The sequence below is a fragment of the Bos grunniens genome, chromosome 10 (genome assembly GCF_055505025.1).
Source record: "Bos grunniens cultivar Pamir isolate PY7600 chromosome 10, Bosgru_T2T1.0, whole genome shotgun sequence".
Taxonomy (NCBI): domain Eukaryota; kingdom Metazoa; phylum Chordata; class Mammalia; order Artiodactyla; family Bovidae; genus Bos; species Bos grunniens.
Genome location: NC_141174.1, coordinates 96,482,492 through 96,502,610, shown reverse-complemented (window position 1 = coordinate 96,502,610; position 20,119 = coordinate 96,482,492). Strand labels below are relative to the sequence as shown.

Below are 20,119 nucleotides of genomic sequence, written 5' to 3'. Positions count from 1 at the left end.
TAAGTCCCCTACATATGAACCATTAAGTAGAAAACTTTCAAAAATGTAAATGTGTGTTTGCATGTCCAGTCATGTAAGGTGTGAATGAAAGTGCAGCTTGCCCTCCATCTCCTATTGCTGACAATCCTTCAGTCTTGCCATCTCCCACCTCCCCTCCCTCCTCCAGTCAGTAATTCTTCTTGCCTGTTCACTTGATGCCAGCCCTTGTATGCCAGCTGTTTTACCATGTTGTTGTTGCTCAGTCATGTCTGACTCTTTGCAACCTCAGGGACTGCAACATGCTGGGCCTCCCTGTCCCTCACCATCTCCCAAAGTTTGCCCAAGTTCATGTCCATTGAATCGGTGATGCCATCTAGCCATCTCATTCTCTGACACTCTTTTTTCCTTCTGCCCTCAATCTTTCCCAGCATCAGGGACTTTTCCAATGAGCCCTCTGTTCACATCAGATGACCAAAATACTGAAGCTTCAGCGTCAGCATTAATTCTTCCAATGAGTATTCAGGGTTGATTTCCCTGAAGATTGACTGGTTTGATCTTGCTGTCCAAGGGACTCTCAGGAGTCTTCTCCAGCACTACAGTTTGAAAGCATCAATTCTTTGGTGCTCTACTTTCTTTACAGTCCAGCTCTCACAACTGTACCTGACCACTGGGAAGGCCATAGCCTTGATGATACAGACCTTTGTCGGCAGAGTAATGTCACTGTTTTTCAACACACTTTCTAGGTTTCTCATCGCTTTCCTGCCAAGAAGCAATTGTCTTCTGATTTCATGTCTGCAGCCACCATCCACAGTGATTTTAGAGCTCAAGAAGAGGAAATCTGTCACTACTTCCACCTTGTCCCCTTCTATTTGCCATGAAATAATGGGGCTGGATGCCATGATCTTAGTTTTTTTTTTTTTTTAATATTTAGTTTTAAGTTGACTCTTTCACTCTCCTCCTTCACCCTCATGAAGAGGCTCTTTAGTTCCTCTTCACTTTCTGCCATCAGAGTGGTATCATCCACATATCTAAGGTTGTTGATGTTTCTCCTGCCTATCTTGATTTAAGCTTGTAACTCATCCAGCCCAGCGTTTCTCATGATGTGCTCAGCCTATAGGTTAAACAGGGCTGCAGCGGACTGCTCAATTCTTTCTTAATTTTGAACCAATCAGCTGTTCCATAAGGTTCTAATTGTTGCTTCTTAACCCGCATACAGGTTTCACAGAAACAGGTTAGATGTTCTGATATTCCCATCTCTTTAAGAGCTTTCCATAGTTTGTTATGATCCACACAGTCAAAGGCTTTAGCACAGTCAATGAAAGAGAGGTAGATGTTTTTCTGGAATTCCCTTGCTTTCTTTATGATCCAGCAAATGTTGGCAACTTGATCTCTGGTTCCTCTTCTTTTCCTAAACCCAGCTTGGACATACTTTTCAAGGTTCTGTACTATAAGATTAAAAATGTTTTCTTGTGTATTATTTTTGTGGAAAGTATTACAAACCTATTCCAGTATGGTACTATATAACCAATAGTGTTAGTTGGGTACCTAGGCTAACTACTTTGGACTTATGAGCAAATTGGACTTACTAACAAGCTCTCAAAATGGAACTTGTTTGTATGTAGAGAATTTACTGTATATGATGTGAGGATATGGGAGTGTGGAGATTATATTATAGGGAACTCACACAGGACCAGGAACAAGGCTTGTTGCCACCAGCCAGATTGGAAAACCTCATAACTCACACGGCACTGGAGAGAGCACACAGGAGAATCTTGCCCCAGTCAAGGAAGACAATTAGTCCCAGACTAAACACTGCTCTCGTTCAACCTAAACAGACCACCACAAAAGCCATACCTGGAAAGATCACACTGTTTTTAAGAAATTTAAATGTGTTCTAAAAACGAAATTCAAGAATATTTGTAGGAATATAGAAAGATCCAGTACCCCAAAGATAAAATTCACAGTGTATGGAATCCAGTCAAAAGTTGCTAAGCATGAAAAGAACTGGAAAAGTGAAACTCATAATAAGAAGTAAAAGCAATCAGTTGAACTGATGCAGAGATTGGAATTAGTGAAGAGGAACAGTAAAACACTTATTATAAATATATGTCATACATTCAGAATGTTAAGTAGAGACATAGAAGATGTAAAAAAGACACAAAAAGAACTTCAAGAGAAGAAAGCTACAAATGATGAGATGGTAAATTCATAATATGGGATTAAGAACAGATTAGACAGTGAAAAATAAATATATTAGTGAACTCAAAATATAGCAACAGAAAATGTTCAAAATGAAAATGCAGAGAAAAGAGAGTAAATAAAATAGAATAAGCATCAGTGAGTCGTAGGCCAATCCCAAGCAGTCTAACACACATATAATTGAAGAACCTGAAACAAAGGGGAAACAGATAAAAATTTGAAAAATTAAGGGCCAAAATTTTCCAAATTTGACAAAAACTATAAACCCACACACATTTAAATTGATCAAAATCAATAATAAAGAAAAAAAATCTTAAAAGTAGGCAGGGGAAAAAAGATATGTTCCATACGGAAGGACAAAGGTGAAGCTGACATCAGATTTCTCACTGAAAACAATGCAAATAAAACAACAGTGGACCAACCTTTTAAAACACAAAAAGGAAAAACCTGTCAATCCAGAATCCTCTCCCTAGCAGGCCATCTTTCAGAAATGAAGGCAAAAGAAAGACGTTTCAGGGATATAGAAGTTGAAAGAATCAATCCCAGAAGATCTGTGTAGTAAGAAAAGTTAAAGTTCATCCTTCAATCAGAAAGATGACACCAGATGAAACTATGGATCTAGTTTCAGAAGAATGAAGAGCATCAGAAGAGACATATATGTTCAGTTCAGTTCAGTTCAGTAGCTCAGTCATGTCGGACTCTTCACGAGGCCTCCCTGTCCATCACTAACTCCCGGAGTTCACCCAAACTCATGTGTGTTGAGTCGGTGATGCCATCCAGCCATCTCATCCTCTGTCGTCCCCTTCTCCTCCTGCCCCCAATCCCTACCAGTGCCAGAGTCTTTTGCAATGAGTCAACTCTTCTCATGAGGTGGCCAAAGTACTGGAGTTTCAGCTTTAGCATCAGTCCTTCCAAAGAACACCCAGGACTGATCTCCTTTACGATGGACTGGTTGGATCTCCTTGCAGTCCAAGGGACTCTCAAAAGTCTTCTCCAACATCGCAGTTCAAAAGCATCAATTCTTTGGCACTCAGCTTTCTTCACAGTCCAACTCTCACATCCATACATGACCACTGGAAAAACCATAGCCTTGACTAGACGGACCTTTGTTGGCAAAGTAATGTCTCTGCTTTTGAATATGCTATCTAGGTTGGTCATAACTTTCCTCCCATGGAGTAAGCATCTTTTAATTTCATGGCTGCATTACTATGCCATAAATACATAATAGTTCTTTCCTATTTAATATCTGACTGACTATTTAAAATTTATTTTATTGAAGTATAGTTGACTTACAATATTGTGTTAATTCTGCTGTACAGCAAAGGGATTCAGTTATATGTGTGGATGTACATTCTTTTTCACTATAGTTTATCACTGCTGCTGCTGCTAAGTTGCTTTAATGGTGTCTGAATCTGTGCGACCCCATAGACGGCAGCCCACCTGGCTCCCGCATCCCTGGGATTCTCCAGGCAAGAACACTGGAGTGGGTTGCCATTTCCTTCTCCAGTGTATGAAAGTGAAAAGTGAAAGTGAAGTTGCTCAGTCGTGTCCAACTCTTCGTGACCCCATGGACTGCAGCCCACCAGGCTCCTCCGTCCATGGGATTTTCCAGGCAAGAGTACTGGAGTGGCAGTTTATCCCAGGATACTAATATAGTTCCCAGTGCTATACAGTGAAGTGTTGCTGTTTATCCATTCTATATATAACAGTTCGTTTTTGCTAACCCTGAACTTCCAATCCCCACCTCCTAACCGTCCTGGCAACCACAAGTCTTTTCTCTCTTATCTGTGAGTCTGTTTCTGTTGCATAGATAAGGTCATTTGTGTCATACTTTACATTATGTTAAAATGATATCATATGATATTTGTCTTTCTCTATCTGACTTACTTAAATTAGTATGATAATCTCTAGGTCCATCCATGTTGCTGTAAATGGTATTATTTTATTCTTTTTCATGACTAAGTAGTGTCCTTTGGGTATTTATATATCACATCTTCTTTATCCATTCATCCGTCAGTGGACATTTAGGTTGGTTCCATGTCTTGGATATTGTTAACAGTGCTGCCGATAATTGACTATTTAAAGAAAAATTACAATGATGTATTCTGGGATTTATATCATTATAGAAGTAAAATATATGACAAAACAACACAAAGATTGAAAGGAAAGACATAGAAAAATACTATTGTGAATTTCTTAACTATACAAACAATGGTGCATTTCACTTGAAGACAGTCTATGAAAAAGATGTATAAGACATAACATGTCTTTCACAGATCTATAAAATATCATACATATGTCTGATAGAAGATATATATAGGCGTACTGCAGTGCTACCGTGGGTCTATTTCCAGACCACCACAATTAAGTGAATATCACAAATAAAATGTGTCACACAAATTTTTTGATTTCCTAGTACATACACAGTTGTGTTTTACACTATACTGTAGTCTACCAAGTGTGCAATAGCATTATATATTAAAAAGCACTGTACATACCTTAAGAAAATACTTGATTGCTAAACAATGGTAACCATCACCTGAGCTTTCAGCAAGTTGTAGCAGGAACACCAAAGCTCACTGATCACCATAACAAATATAAATTAATGAAAAACTTTGAAATGTTATAAGAATTGCCAAAATGTGACAGAAACACACAAAGCGATCAAGCACTGCTGGAAAAAGGGCACTGACAGATTTGCTCAGAGTTGCCACAGATCCTCAATTTGTAAAACACACAATATCTGTGAAACACAGTAAAACCGTTATGTCTGTAACTACATCTTATACATCGTCTCATGTATGTGATGTGAACCCTAAAGCATGAAAATAGCACGAAAATATCAAAACAAAGGATTATAGACAATAAGGCAATGAAGGAGATAAAAAGAAATCATAAAAACGACTCAGGGAAGCCTACAGAAGTCAGACAACAGAGAGCAAAGGCAACCAAGAAAGACCCAACAGTAACACACACACAGTATGTGAGATGGACTACCTCGCAAACTCCACCCAACGTGGTACTTGTGGATTTAAAATTTTTAATAGTGTTGATTTTTGAATCATATAATAAGCTATAGGAGAAGAAATTTCAACATGGGATCAGGAATTTTCAGAGAAGTTGTATTTATGATGTAAAACAAGCATTCTAGCTATTTAGTCAAGGTCAGCCAACCTTTATCTCTTCTCACTAACATTATAAGCAATCACTTTAGGGTATTAAATTAGCTAATATCCTATTCGCTAATTTAAGTTAAATTAAATATAAATTAAATATTAAATTTAAATTAAATTAATTTAAATTAAATATCCTATTAGCTAATTTAAATTAATTAAATTAGCTAATATCCTATTAGCTAATATCCTAGAGCCTCCCAAATATTTCATTTGTTATACTTGACAGATCAGTTGTTTTATTTAGTCTTTTATGAGCTCAAGCTCCCCTATGATAGCGTGCCTTCTGCATTCATTTACTTTTACAAATGCCAAATAAAAATTTATTGAAAAGCAACATTTTAACTTCCCCCTCCCTGCAGTGCATAAATCATGGTAGTGCTTAAAAGACATGCCAATTTGGGAAACAAAGGTGCTTTTGTGCTGAGGTTTACATTCCCAGCACGATCTAATGCTAATACCTGCTTGCATTTATATTCAGTTCCTGATGTTTGTGGGGGAGATTTTTATAGAACAAAACGGAAGATTTTGTTTCACCTTGGCTTCGGGAGAGAAAACATGGGGGAAAAAAACCCAAACCTGATCCCTGTGTTGGAAGATCCTCCCAAGAGAAGGGAATGGCTACCCACTCCAATATTCTTGCCTGGAGAATTCCGAGGACAGAGGAGACGGGCGGGCTACAGTCCATGGGGTCACAAAGAGTCAGACACGACCGAGCAACTAACATGCTCACTTTCTAGCCAAACTGTAAGTTCCTCTGAAATTCACACTCTCTGCAAAGTGGAAAAAACCCTGAGATTTAAGTTACACTTTCCTTTCTCCTGCTCCATTAGCAATGACGTTCAAAAATCAATAACCTACGTTTGCCAGAAAGAGACCTCAGGAGTCCGTCTTGGAATCGTAAGAAATTGTCCAACTCTTTTGTTTTTCGGGTGACAGGAAACAAAATTATCCTGTTAGGTATTCACAGAGTCTTCCCTCCTCTAGCTGCATTCCTGAGCCTTTTTGGGGCGGGGGGTGTGTGTTATGGGTAAGGAGAAAATTGGAGGTTCAGAGAGTAGAAATGGCAGAAGTTTTCTCTTAGAAGATATACTTCTCAAGCTGTACAATACGTAGATTTGATAACCTAGACTTTTCAGGTGAATGTGTTGAGAGAAAAAGACACAGGTCAGTGTGGGATAGCTTGGAAAGAATTTAGGGAATTTTTCAAGCAAAGAAAAGAAAGCTTTGTGTGTGTGTGTGGTTGTTGTTGAGCAGCTGCTGAGCTTGAGAGAAGGAGGATATGAAGTGTGATGTGAAAGTCATTTCCCTCCAACGGAGGTTTTGGTTCATATTTAAATTTCAGTTCAAATACTTTTCATCTGTTGAACTGTTGTTTCATTGAATGTGATGCCACTGGAGATCAGACTGGTTGCCACTGGGCTCTGATCTAAACAGCAGTGGGAAGTGCCAGGGTTATTGACTCTGGGAGGCTTGGACGCTGGGTGTATTTCTCAGGGGAATCACTAGAAATTTACACCTCACACTGGCCTTGTCCTGACCTCCAGGCCCTGTTACTTTTATCTTGTAGCGTGTTCTCATGGAGTTTCTTCCCAGATGAAAAATCCCGGGTCAACTCCTTCCTCCAGTTCAATCCTGTTCATGCATGCTCAGTCACTACAATCTGCCTTTTATTCTCCAAAAAAGGATTCCCCGCTTCCTGCCTTTAAGGTTATTGCTGAATTTTCCCTACCTGTGTGTTTCTGGGTAATTGCAGTGGAAACACTCCAGGGTGGGTGGGCAGAATGTGGGGAGTTCATGGGTAGAATGTTCAGGCTGACATGGCTATCTTCAACCAGAAGCATATCCTTTCACTTGTTAGGAAAAGGGAGAGAAAGATGCAATACAGCCAGGAAGTTTGGGGAATGACTACTTTAAGGAAAATGGTCTGGAAGTATTATGCTAAGCATGGCTTTAAGACTCTGCAAGCATGTGGTTCTTTGGGCAGGTTTGTGGCAAAGCTTGCATCTGTGACCATGACTCATGCCCCATGTCCCACTGTGTGGGACAGTAAAGGTGAGGATGGGAGAACAGCTGGGTATGGGAGCGAAGGAGGGTCTGCCGTCTGTAATGCGGTTCTTTCATTGAAAACCAAGGTGCAGCTTGTACTGGCTAATTGAATGGAATTATTATTTAGAGTTAGGGTTTTTACCAAGAAAATTGTGGCTTTCAATGTGGGGTGAGGTTCTCAGCGAAATAAGACTATAGATTTTCTAATGAGCCCCCAGGGGTTCCTACCAGGAAAGGGAACTGACTGGGTCCTAGGCTCCGTGCCAAGCCCTCAACAAACATCATCTCCTTGAATATTTAGAACAAACCTTTTATGCCGTCACTATTTTATAGAGGAAGAAAGCAAGCTCGGAGAGGGGAGAGGGCATATATGACCGGCGGTGGCAGGGTAGGGACAGGAAGCCAGGCAGTCTGACATGGAAACTACTCGCTTATCTTCCCTACTCTTAGGAAGGCACAGCAAGGCGCTGCGATGTCACCATTTACATAAAGGTAATTTCTGCCTTTTAGTTGTGAAGTCTGTTCCCTGAGATTTTGTCCAGGACAGCAGGGGAGGGGCTCAGAGGCAGTCATCTCCAGGCTCCCTTGCTTCCATCCTGTCCTTTCCTTAAATAAGCTTTGTGGGTAATTATGTAGTTCGTGGAATCCCAGACTAGACTCAGAGTTCCCAGAAGGCAGTGATGTGTAGGTGAAAATAACACGAAGGTGGGAGTCAGGCAGCTGGCACACCCTCAGCAACCCTGTAACTTTGGGTACATTTTTGAACCTGATTTTCCACTTGGGCAGAATGGAGATGAGGAAGTTTAAGAGGAGGGATTTTTTTTTGAGGGGTGGGCGACATATGGCGTGTGTCTGGGACCCAGAGTCTGTTCAGTAAATGCCAGATCTCTCTGGTTTACTCTTTGGGAGAAGAGCTTGCATCTTGCTTATCCTGTTGCTCTTGGTACATGCAGTAAACGCTCTGGAAAATATTGTACATTGGCTCAAGGAATGAAGTGCCAGCAAAAGAAAATTTTCACCCTTGTCAGTTTTTAGGGATTTAAAGCAGAGAACTCCACCCCCTTTCCCAGGTTCTGGCAGTCATGGTCGAGGAAGTGTGGGTCCAGGCGCGGCGAGGCTGGGGTCTGAGAGGGCGCAGTCGGGGCGCTGGAAGCCAAAACGGCCGGCAGAGGGCGCCCCGGGCCCGCTGAAAGCGTGGCGCTGGGCTTGCAGCGCTCGCCGAGCGCCGGGCAAAGGCTGCAGTCCGGCGTTGACCACAGCCGTGGACGCGCGCGCTACCCAAGCTGGGCGCCAGGTGAGCGCCCTCGGGGCGCAGTGGAGCGCACCCGCCCAGGCGCGCTCCTGCGCGGAGCCCTCCCGGCGACCGGTGAGTACAGGCGCTCGCGGGGCACGTTTCATCCCAGTTGAGGGGCCCTTGGAGGCAGCGCCTGTCGGAGCCGGGCTGTTCTGGAGGTTGATGTGCGTGGAAGAGTGAGCCGGCTCCCAGCTTGCGTTTGGTCATGAGAAGGGCATGGGGTTGACCCCCGCAGGCGCTGGATGGCGCGCGGAGCTTTGCTTCTTGGAGACTCGGGCTTGCTTGAGGCTTTCACTTAGGGGTCTTTTCTCACGGGCCCCTGTCCCGGTGCCGTCCCGGGTTCCAGGGGCCCGGGGTTTGGCGGGGTAACCCGGGACGGGCAAGCACTCAGCTGGGCTCCCCCCACCCCTTTCGCCCGCGGCACCAGCCGGGCGAACCACGTGCGGCTGTCGCCCGCAACTCTTGCCTGTCAAGCGAGGCCCGCCTCCGGGGCAGGGGAGGGGACGCGGGGGCGGGGTGGGCTGTGCCCCGAGGGAATCCGGCCGGCCCGGGCGCCCTCCGGTACAAGCTCGGCTCTCTCTGCCTTGTGTGCCCACGGGCTCCCGGGAGGAAGCGGGCAGTTTCGCGGGAAGGCGCAGGGCTCATCCCCGAGGGGCCAGAGGCAGCTCGAGGGGTGCCCGGGCGCTCGGCCCCGGGAGAAAGGTAGCTGCCCAGGTGAGTAGTACTGGGGGTGCCCTCTCTCCGAGAGCCTGGAAGCGCTTTCCCGGGGTCTCGTCCGCTTTGAACCGCCTCCAGCCATTCGAGGCAGTGGGGGGCAACGCCAGCTCTCTGTAGACCTGGCCCGGGATCCTTGTCCCAAACCTGCTCCTGCGATTTTTGCGCATCGGTCACGGAACCCTAGCTGCGCGCGCAGGGCAGGACTCAGGCGCGCCTCCTGGGTGCCCTGGCGCGGCATCGCCTCCGAAGACTGCTCTCCGAGCTCCAGGAGCTCCCGGGGGCTTGGAGAGAGACAACCCCAAGGCAAGGTAGGTGGCTCAGAGGGAGCTGGGTTGGGCTTGACAGTGAAGATGCGATCTGCTCCTTTCGGCAAACGACCTTTGCTTTCTCTTTGCTTTCTAGGGCTTTAGGGGAGCTGCTGCAGAGCCCGGGGCTTGGAGGAGCGGGGCATGTATTTTAAGCTGCGCCTCAGAGGGGAGAATTATCTGTCACCACCAGAGAGGCCACAGACCCGGAATGTGACGACAGTTGACTAGCTCGGTAGAGGCCTGAGAGTCTCTGGCTTGACAGCTTAGAATATGCTAAATAACCAGGGCTTTCCAGGAGGCATTGAAGGGTCATCTTGTCCCCACGACAGTGACCTGGAGCAAGGAAGTCAGAAGACAGTTGTAGAGAGCAAGAGGGACCTTCCAAGGGGCTGACTCGGACTGCCATGGGCAGGCTCCTGCCACTCGGTTGTTGCAGCCGTCTGGTGGAATGCTGGTGAGGACCTCCACCCAGGAGAGCAAGTGGGGCTGGGCAAGGGGCTGCGTGGCCCGTGAGGACTCCTGCAGGTCTGACCGATCCCCAATCCCTGCTTAGGAACTTGGGGGTGTCCGAGCCCCCTCTGTGCTCACCCTCAGGAAGATGAGGACTCTCAACACGTCTACCATGGAAGGCACCGGGCTGGTGGCGGAGAGGGACTTCTCCTTCCGCATTCTCACAGCCTGTTTCCTGTCGCTGCTCATCCTGTCCACCCTCCTGGGGAACACGCTGGTCTGTGCCGCCGTAATCAGGTTCCGCCACCTGCGATCCAAGGTGACCAACTTTTTTGTCATCTCCTTGGCTGTATCGGATCTCTTGGTGGCCGTCTTGGTCATGCCCTGGAAAGCAGTGGCCGAGATCGCTGGCTTCTGGCCCTTCGGGTCCTTCTGTAACATCTGGGTGGCCTTTGACATCATGTGCTCCACCGCATCCATCCTCAATCTCTGTGTGATCAGCGTGGACAGGTATTGGGCCATCTCTAGCCCCTTCCGGTATGAGAGGAAGATGACCCCCAAGGCAGCCTTCATTCTGATCAGTGTGGCATGGACTTTGTCGGTTCTTATCTCCTTCATCCCCGTGCAGCTCAGCTGGCACAAGGCGAAACCCACAGGTCCCTCTGAGGGGAATGCCACTTCCCTGGGCAAGACCATCAACAACTGTGACTCCAGCTTGAGCAGGACATATGCCATTTCATCCTCTCTAATAAGCTTTTACATCCCTGTGGCCATCATGATTGTCACCTACACCAGGATCTACAGGATCGCCCAGAAACAAATACGGCGTATCTCAGCCTTGGAGAGGGCAGCAGTCCATGCCAAGAACTGCCAGACCACTACAGGTAATGGAAACCCCATGGAGTGTTCTCAACCAGAAAGCTCCTTTAAGATGTCCTTCAAAAGAGAGACTAAAGTTCTGAAGACTCTGTCGGTGATCATGGGGGTGTTCGTGTGCTGCTGGCTCCCTTTCTTCATCTTGAACTGCATGGTGCCCTTCTGTGGGTCTGGAGAGACCAAGCCCTTCTGCATCGATTCCATCACCTTTGATGTGTTTGTGTGGTTTGGGTGGGCTAATTCCTCCTTGAACCCCATCATTTATGCCTTTAATGCTGATTTTCGGAAGGCATTTTCCACCCTCTTAGGATGCTACAGGCTTTGCCCGACGACGAATAATGCCATAGAGACGGTTAGCATCAATAACAATGGGGCTGTGGTGTTTTCCAGCCATCACGAGCCTCGGGGTTCCATCTCCAAGGACTGCAATGTGGTGTATCTGATCCCACACGCTGTGGGCTCCTCTGAGGGCCTGAAGAAGGAGGAGGCGGTGGGAATAGCCAAGCCCTTGGAGAAGCTGTCCCCAGCCCTGTCTGTCATTTTGGACTATGACACTGACGTCTCTCTTGAGAAGATCCAGCCCATCACACAAAACGGGCAGCACCCGACCTGAGCTCTGGGGCGAATCCTGCCAGTCACGCTCGTCCCAAAAGCTGCAAGAGTTTTCTCTGAGGCTCGTGGTGAGGAAACTAAGGCGTGCTGAGACTCGAGATGTCGGGCGAGCTCTCCCCTGCTGCTTCCCCTCAACACACAGCTATCTACACTTTAATCTGCGTTCCAGTGTGTTTTCTGTGGTGTTCATAGTGAATCAGGAGGGACACAGGTGAAGCGAATGTTCACAAGGGACCTGTCTTTGGCTCCAAAGTTATTTTTAGAAACTGATTCTTAGGACTTTAAAATAGGGCAAAGAATCAACAATGAACAGCTTCGCTTTAAAATTGAAGCTTTCCAGGAAGGAAATGAGAAGGGTTGAGTTTGCTGTGTACAAACAGGTGCTAACACTGGTCCAAGCAAAGTTTTCAGATTGTAAAGGTAGGTGCATGCCTTTATAAATTATTCCTAAAAAAAAAAAAAAAAAATTGAGCCTTACAGTAGGAATGGGACTTTTTTTCTCCCAGAATTGATGCTTAGTTGATATTGGTCTTATTTATTTATTGTATTATATGGATATTTTAAATTTATTATATTAAATCTATATTTATCATATTTAATAGAATGAGTTATCTGAGATCTTAAAATAGCATTTTGTTCATTTGACTAGCACTTTATAAGCCAATGAAACAAACACAGACTCTCTGAGAGCCTAAATGCTCATTTGTAACTTCCAGAAACGCAGCAAAGACGAACAGAAAATGAAGCTGTGACTGTTCCTTAAAATTTATTGGCACAGCTAAATAGGAGATGAGAATTGACAAATGCTGTGATAGCTTTATTCTCCTAAAAAGATTTTGAAAGATTTTAAAAAAGCATAGCCACTCTTGTGTTCAAAATTTTTTATGTGACAAAGACTTTCCCAGCAGAATGATTTGCAGTTCTGTAAATATCTGAAATAAAAGTCAGCTGAAGAAGAATCCAACTCGAAATTTATATTAGGTGGCAATAAAAAGTATATGCCATTTTGTATTTATGTAAAATAATTGGCCCTCTTTGTCTTTGCTCATATCCTGTGTCAGATAGCTTTTCTGAACCAGATAAATGACTGCCCTGGTTAGAGATGTGCAGTGAAGACAGTGAGTGTCCTTAACTCATGTGTCACAAGAGTCTCACCCAGGGGCAAAGGTCAAGTCCTTCCTCTCCGTCTTACCAGCCAAGCTGCTCAGTGGGGCTATTTTGGTAATGCTTTAATCTGAACTTAGAATTGATTTCTTTTAAAAAGTCTAACTGTTAATGGTATAAAACTAGCAGATAGTGCCTCGTTATCATCCTTGAGTAAGACACTTCTGTTGGCGGAAAAAACAGGAGCCCCTTTCTCCTTTCGTGTTAAGCACCCTAAAGCCATCAGCATCTCTTTTGACAAATGCTAGCCCTTTCTCTGTGCTTTGGCATCAAGTTCCTGTGTCATCACCTGGATTGTAAAAAGTATTCTGAGTCTCTGTTGCCAGATACTAATTCATGTGGGGCATTTCAAGAGAATTTTTTGGAAATGTTTACAAAGTATTCTTGTGGATAAGTAATTGACTCAACATTCAGATGTAGTGGGTAACAAGGAAGATATCTACCGAAAACTATCTCCTGCATCAGGTCTGTGTTATTTATGCATTGTGAATGTTTTCTTAATTTTACTGCCTGTATGCTTTCTTACATATAATAAAATTATTTTGTGAACTCAAAACCACCCTGAATGTTGCATTTGTGCTACAGTAGTTAAGTGAGTTTTAAAAACTAGAATATTTCAGATCTACACGTAAGAAAACTTGGGCATTTTCAAGGATATGTTGCTTTTCTTTTTCTTTTTAGTGGTAGTCTCCTCTTATGTGTGGCATATGTTGCCTTTGGATACTTAAACAGAAAGTTGCTTTGGGCTATAAACTTTTCCTTCTGTCTCAAAAACATTCTCCCCCCTCCCCCCACCAAAAATTAAAAAAAAAAAATACACTTCCTTCTTTGCTCAAGGAATTACTCTCCTTTTCATTTTACAGATTTAAAAGACTTTTAAAATCTCTATTTTTACTTTCTAAGAGTCTAGAGATTTTAAATAACATAAAAATTACAGAAAAGACTGGCTTGTTCTGTGTGGTCGTGGACCTGTGACTTAATGGCAACCACTGTATGACTAGTATTTGTTTTAAGAGTACAATATAAGAATTTCTTTCTGGAGAAACTATACAGACTGTGATACTGGGTTATTTAAAAGTCTTACACAAAACTTCCATTGATCCTGCTAAACCTGCTTAGATCATGTACTAACCTGGCTTTTTTTTTTTTTTTCCTCTTAATCCCAAAGGAAAATGATTGAACAGCAGGTGATGTAAAAATTAAGGGTTAAGTTTATAATTTGAACATCACACAACAGATGGTGTCTTTTTAAATTCCATATTTGCCTTTCCTAGGCTTTGGCAGATAATGAACACATCTAGAATGAACTCACTCAAAGCATGATGCCTTTTCGTTCTGCTTCCTAACTTTCTGCACATCTTGATTCTTTGCAGCTTAATTTTGCTGTTTTGTAATTAGTAGTCCAGCAACATGAGCTGTGATGCCCGGGGTTGTTGTTGTCCAACCAATGAAACACAGCACAAAAGCTTTCACTGTGTATTTCATTGGCAGAATGAAAAATAAAGACTATTAAATACTCGTAAAATTTAGGACACTGTGGATGAGGCTGTACTTTGGGTTTCTGGCGTGTGGGATGAATGGAGGGTATCTTATGAAATGTTCATTTGACAGACAAAATATTTCAGAGAATTTAATTTACAACCATAAAAGCAAATTTAAAATACGTCATTTTATTTCATTTAACTATCCTGATGAGCCTTCATAATACTAGATACATGTAAGACACTTTAGCAAGACAGAGACAGTTTAAAGAGGTGTTCTTTTTCCTTTCCATCTAAGAAGATGCCTTTCCTGTTCAGATAAATACAGAGCTTTTACTGGCAATAGAATAACAAGAAGTCTTAAGGAAGGGACACTGAGCCCTGGGCTCCAATTGGCGGATTTGGAGTTTATGCAGGAAAGTTGTTGATTTTCTTGGGATCTAAGCAAGTCATGGTCTCTGAGTCTCAGTTGTCTTGATCCATTAAATGGGAAGAACAAAACCTCTGCATTAACTTCTTCAGTGGAGGAGGTCATCTAAATAGCAAACCTGATAAATAGTCCAGTCTCAAGGACTTCCTGAACGCTGCACTCTCTGGCGGCTCCATCATGATTTCCCCCAGGCCTACACAGACACATCTCAGCTTGATTCTTCTACAGGCCAGGAGCCAGTCCACATGTGGGGGCCTGGAACGCAAAAAGCCCGGGCTTTGTTTTGGATAGACGTGGGTTCACATTGCAGCTGCCACTTTCAAACTGTGAGAGAGTAAGCAAAGGACTGTACCTCTCTGAGCCTGTTTGACTATTTGAGAAATGGAATTAAACACACAGATTCTTGTGAGGGTTGAAATGATGCTCGTGTTTTATAAGGGTCCTGAGGTCTGAAATCTTAGGCTCACCGCATCTTTGTAGGATCTCTGCTTGGAAGGGATTGATGACAATATTTATTGTATTCCTAATAATGGAGCTGCTATGCATTTGAATTTTTGCATGTTTGCTAAAGCAAATGGAAATACCTTTCAGAGTGCATGTGGTTTGGGATTCTCCCATTCTCTTTTGCTGTGGTTATCTGGTATTGCTGAAGCAAGTAGCTTTTTATATCAGCATGGTTAAGACAATTGCCTTAATTTTTTCCCACTAGATAGCTACTAAATAAACCTGTCCCTGGTGTTTTAGTTTATGAAATCTACTTAACCCTGCACAGTTTGCTTCAGGAATGATGACTTGATGGCTGGCCAGCTCTGGGCTGTTAAAACTGGGATGTACCGCACTGCTTGATCTGGTTACTGTGGTCATTTGAAGGAACTAACCCCGTGGATCATAAGACTGTAGCATTACGTAGATTAGGTGCACCTCTGTGGGTTTCTTTGCGATTTCCTGGATATAAACATGACATAATCAACCTGTCTCTTGTTTCGGAGGATTGAGGGGATGGTAAGCATTACTGCACCGAGAACCCCTCTAAGACCTTGTTACCAGGCCAATCTGGTCCTGTTGCCTTCTGTCATGTTAAGTAACCACCATGTAATGCACAGAATTAAAAAAAGCAGCATTTGGACTTGAGTCTGTTACATCATTCAAGATTTGGGAGTTGTAATTTAAATAGTATTAGAAGCTCAAAGAGTAATCTCTGGTTTAAAAGGGTTTAACTTTTTAATCACTAGGAGAAAATGGACAGAACCAGTTACAATTTTTCTCATGCTCATAGAATATATATTCTACCAGCTCTCAGACCAGGTAAATGCTTTCAGTCGTTGAAGAGGCTCTTCCCTGAGCTATGTCCATAGAAAGGAGCCTATCTAGGAGCTATGCCAGCAAAGTGAGAACTAGAGGGACTGAATTGTAGGGCAGAGTTTTCAATTTCACTAAGTAATTTTTAAAAGATAAGTAGTTTTGATAAACTGCCTTATAACCCTTGAAAGTAAGTTTTTTCATCTCTACAATATGTGGGTTAGAAGAGGTGATTTCTAAGATTTTTTTCTGGCTTGACAATATTAGATCTGTTACCGGTAAAATAGGAATATGATAGATTTTCCAAGTCTGTTCTCTTTGCTGCTGCTGCTAAGTCACTTCAGTCGTGTCCGACTCTGTGCGACCCCATAGACGGCAGCCCACCAGGCTCCCCCATCCTTGGGATTCTCCAGGCAAGAACACTGGAGTGGGGTGCCATTGCTTTCTCCAATGCATGAAAGTGAAAAGTCAAAGTAAAGTCGCTCAGTGGTGTCTGACCCTCAGCGACCCCATGGACTGCAGCCCACCAGCATCTTCCGTCCATGGGATTTTCCAGGCAAGAGTACTGGAGTGGGGTGCCATTGCCTTCTCTGGTTCTCTTTGCTGCTAGAAAGCTAACAAAGTGATAATTCCAAAATGCCAATATTAGCTCATGCCCTTCTTAACATTCTTCAGTGACTCCCAGTTACTTTCAGGAAAAACAGACAAACCCTGGTGGTCTCTGCCACTCCCACTAGTACTATCTCTACAGACATTCGGAACTTCTTACAGCTTGTGGAGTGTACAAAGTCCTTTCTTGTCTTTACGCTTTGCACACGCCGTGCCCTCTTGCCTGGAACACCCTTCCCTGTTTCCTTTGTTTGCCTGCTCCTACTTATCTTTTAAGATTCAGTAGGGCATAATTAGGGCTTCCTTGGTCTCTCGGTGGTAAAGAATCTGCCTGCTAATGCAGGAGATGTGGGCTCTATTCTTGGGTTGAGAAGATCCCCTGGAGAAGGAAACGGCAACCCCACTCCAGGGTTCTTGCCTGGGAAATTCCATGGACAGAGGAGCCTGGCAGGCTACAGTCCATGGAGTCGCAAAGGAGACACGACTTAGCACTAAACAACAACAGGACTTAATTGCAGAAGGCCTTCTTTCTTCCTTCTTCTATTCTCCTTCTTATTTCTTTTGAAGGCTTTGCCATACTGGAATGAAATAATCTCCTTACTTCTCTCTTTCCCTAGGTTATGTGTCTCTTGAGAGCAAAACCCGCCTTCGTTTCCCTTTCTCCATATATTCCTATGAAGAAGCAAATGGCAGCCCACTCTAGTTTCTTGCCTGGAGAATCCCATGGACAGAGAAGCCTGGTGGGCTATAGTTCACAGGGTCACAAAGAATTGGACACGACTGAAGCGACTTTAGCACGCATATATTCCTGAGCATCCAGCACACTGCTTGTCTTACAGGAATTGCTCGTTAACCTTTGTGGAATGAATGAAAGCATGAGCAAGTCAAAACAGGGGATGCTGGAACCACAGTCTCAGTGACGTTTATTTCTGCAGTGCTTGGTGTATGTGTGCAGGCCTGCAAGGCTCGCTCTAGCATGTATGGGTGGAACCCCGTGAGATCTCAGGGGCCTACAGTTCCCTGAGGTCTGACTCGCTGTACAGAGGTCATTGCATACACTGTCCACTGTCCCTCCATTTCTTTTTTTTTTTTTTTTAATTTGGCTGTGATGGGTCTTAGTTGCAGCATAAGAGATCAAATTCCCTGACCGGGGATGGAACCTGGGCTCCCTGCATTGGAAGCCTGGAGTCTTAACCACTGGACCACCAGGGAAGACCCCTCATTCTTATGTGTGCTGATGTATATAATCAGTGACGTTTGCAATCAATAAAGTTTGTGAGCACTTTCTGTGATTCAAGTCATGTGTCTGCTGCTGCGGCTGCTGCTAAGTAGCTTCAGTCGTGTCTGACTCTGTGCAACCCCACAGACGGCAGCCCACCAGGCTCCCCCGTCCCTGGGATTCTCCAGGCAAGAACCCTGGAGTGGGTTGCCATTTCCTTCTCCAGTGCATGAAAGTGAAAAGTGAGAGTGAAGTCGCTCAGTCGTGTCCGACTCTTAGCGACCCCATGGACTGCAGCCCACCAGGCTCCTCCGTCCATGGGATTTTCCAGGCAAGAGTACTGCAGTGGGGTGCCATTGCCTTCTCCGATGTTTGATGCTGGAAATAATCAGATAGCATCCCAGTGTTTGAGGAGCTTGAAGTAGAGATAGGTATGTACATAAACCATCACCAAAGAATGTTTTAAAAATAAGATATAAGAAGAAGGAAAATGATGATGCTAACAGCAGGCGATGCCAGGTGATGCCAGTAGGACCATTCTTCTGAGCCCCTGGGCATTGTACCATGTGCATCCTTTTATTATCTGATTCCACCTTCACACTCACCCTGTGAGGTGGGTGCCATCATCAACACCCCCATTTTACAGATGAAAATAATGAAGATTCAGAAAGGACCTGTGCTGTGTCCTGAGTCATACAGCTGGTAAATGATGCAGCAGGTTTAAATCTAGAGCTGTCGGACTTTAAAGCTTATTCTTTTGATCAGGAACCCATTCTGTTTACCAGGAACCAGGCCTAACCAAACAAGTTACTTGTTAAGTGGGCTTCCACATCACCTCACATACTAGTGGATTAAAAAATACTTTTTATTATCATTCACATTTTAAATCGTGTACAAAAAATAGAGAGGATTGTATATAAACCCCGGGTACCCATCTTCTTACCCAGATTAGAACATGAGCAAGACTAAGGTTGGTGGTCTGAATAAAGCACAAGGTTAAAGTCAAGAGGCCCTTTCAATTTTAACACTGTCACCCTGTGGAGTTCAAAGATAACAGAATGAGGAGATGGCCTATTCAAAGGTCAAAGCGCTCCTCGTTTGGCCATCAGTTTGATCAGGGCATCCTTACACAGTTTGGTTCAGCAAACATTCATCTATGCCTGGCTGGTCCTCGGCGCTGCTTTGGGAGGGGGTGGCGGTGAGGGATGAGACAACAGGGCGGGGCGGGGAAAATGCCTGGCGAGGGAAGTGCTGCTGGGAGGGCGTTGGGATGGGCAGAGTTGGAAAGGACGTGGTGTTGGAGCTGGGCTAGAGGGATGGACAGAGCTTGGGCAGCCACAGGCAGGGAGTGAGAATGCCCGAGGCAGGAACTCCAGTACCTGCAAAACATAGGTCTGAGGAGTGGGCACTGTGTGGTCTTCTAGATACAGACTTGGAATAGAGATGAATTGAAACTCACTAGAAAATTTGATCCAAATGAGGCCCCTTAGGCTGTCAAAGTAATTGCTTTGGGATGCTCTCCATGTTCTGAGGGCACGTTCAGCACATCTGAGTGACTAGCCAGACCGTCAGTTGAAAGTGGCTTGTCCCTCCCCTCCTCATACCCTCCCTGCAGCCTTGCTCACTTCTTGTGTGTTAGTCACGCAGTTGTGTCCAAATGTTTGCGACCCCATGGACTGTAGTTCACCAGGCTCCTCTGTGCATGGGATTCTGCAGGCAAGAGTACTGCAGTGGGTTGCCATTACCTTCTCCAGGGGATCTTCCCGACCCAGGGATCGAATCCCAGTCTCCCGCACTGCAGGCAGATTCTTTACCGTCTGAGCCATCTGCTCTCAAATAGGCTCTGCTGACACCCCTTTTCTCTCTTTGCACCTGGGACTCCCTCCCTCCTGTCTGCATCTGTTTGGGCCTTATCTCAGGTGTCAGCCTCCGCGGAGCCTTTCTGTGGCCCTTCCTCCCCCAGGCTGGCAGCCCGCTGCAGGGCATGCATCCTGTGGGTGCTGTCTGTGTCCCTGTTTCTCACGGGAGCTCCTGGAGGCACAGAATGGATCCTTTTCTACACTCTCCTTCCAGTGCCCAGCATAGCCTGGCACACAGACGTACCCAAGTGGATATATTTTTAAATGAGTGGTTCAGTTCAGTTCAGTCACCCAGTCGTGTTCGACTGTTTGTGACCCCACGGACTGCAGCACTCCAGGCTTCCCTGTCCATCACCAACTCCCGGAGCTTACTCAAACTCATGTCCATTGAGTCAGTGATA

The 20,119-nt window shown here is 44.6% G+C and overlaps 1 protein-coding gene across 1 annotated transcript; it reads left to right on the top strand.

Moving 5' to 3' along the window:
- Nucleotides 1-8,638: 8,638 nt before the first annotated feature.
- On the top strand, nt 8,639-13,377 carry DRD1 (dopamine receptor D1). The gene is made up of 2 exons (XM_086319020.1): nt 8,639-8,766; nt 9,814-13,377. The coding sequence occupies exon 2, from the start codon at nt 10,318-10,320 to the stop codon at nt 11,656-11,658; it is 1,341 nt and encodes a 446-aa protein (XP_086175146.1). The 5' UTR covers nt 8,639-8,766; nt 9,814-10,317; the 3' UTR covers nt 11,659-13,377.
- Nucleotides 13,378-20,119: the final 6,742 nt, after the last annotated feature.

Excerpts from the sequence above, each read along its gene's own strand:
- DRD1 (XM_086319020.1), top strand. The coding sequence starts at position 10,318 with ATGAGGACTCTCAACACGTCTACCATGGAAGGCACCGGGCTGGTGGCG.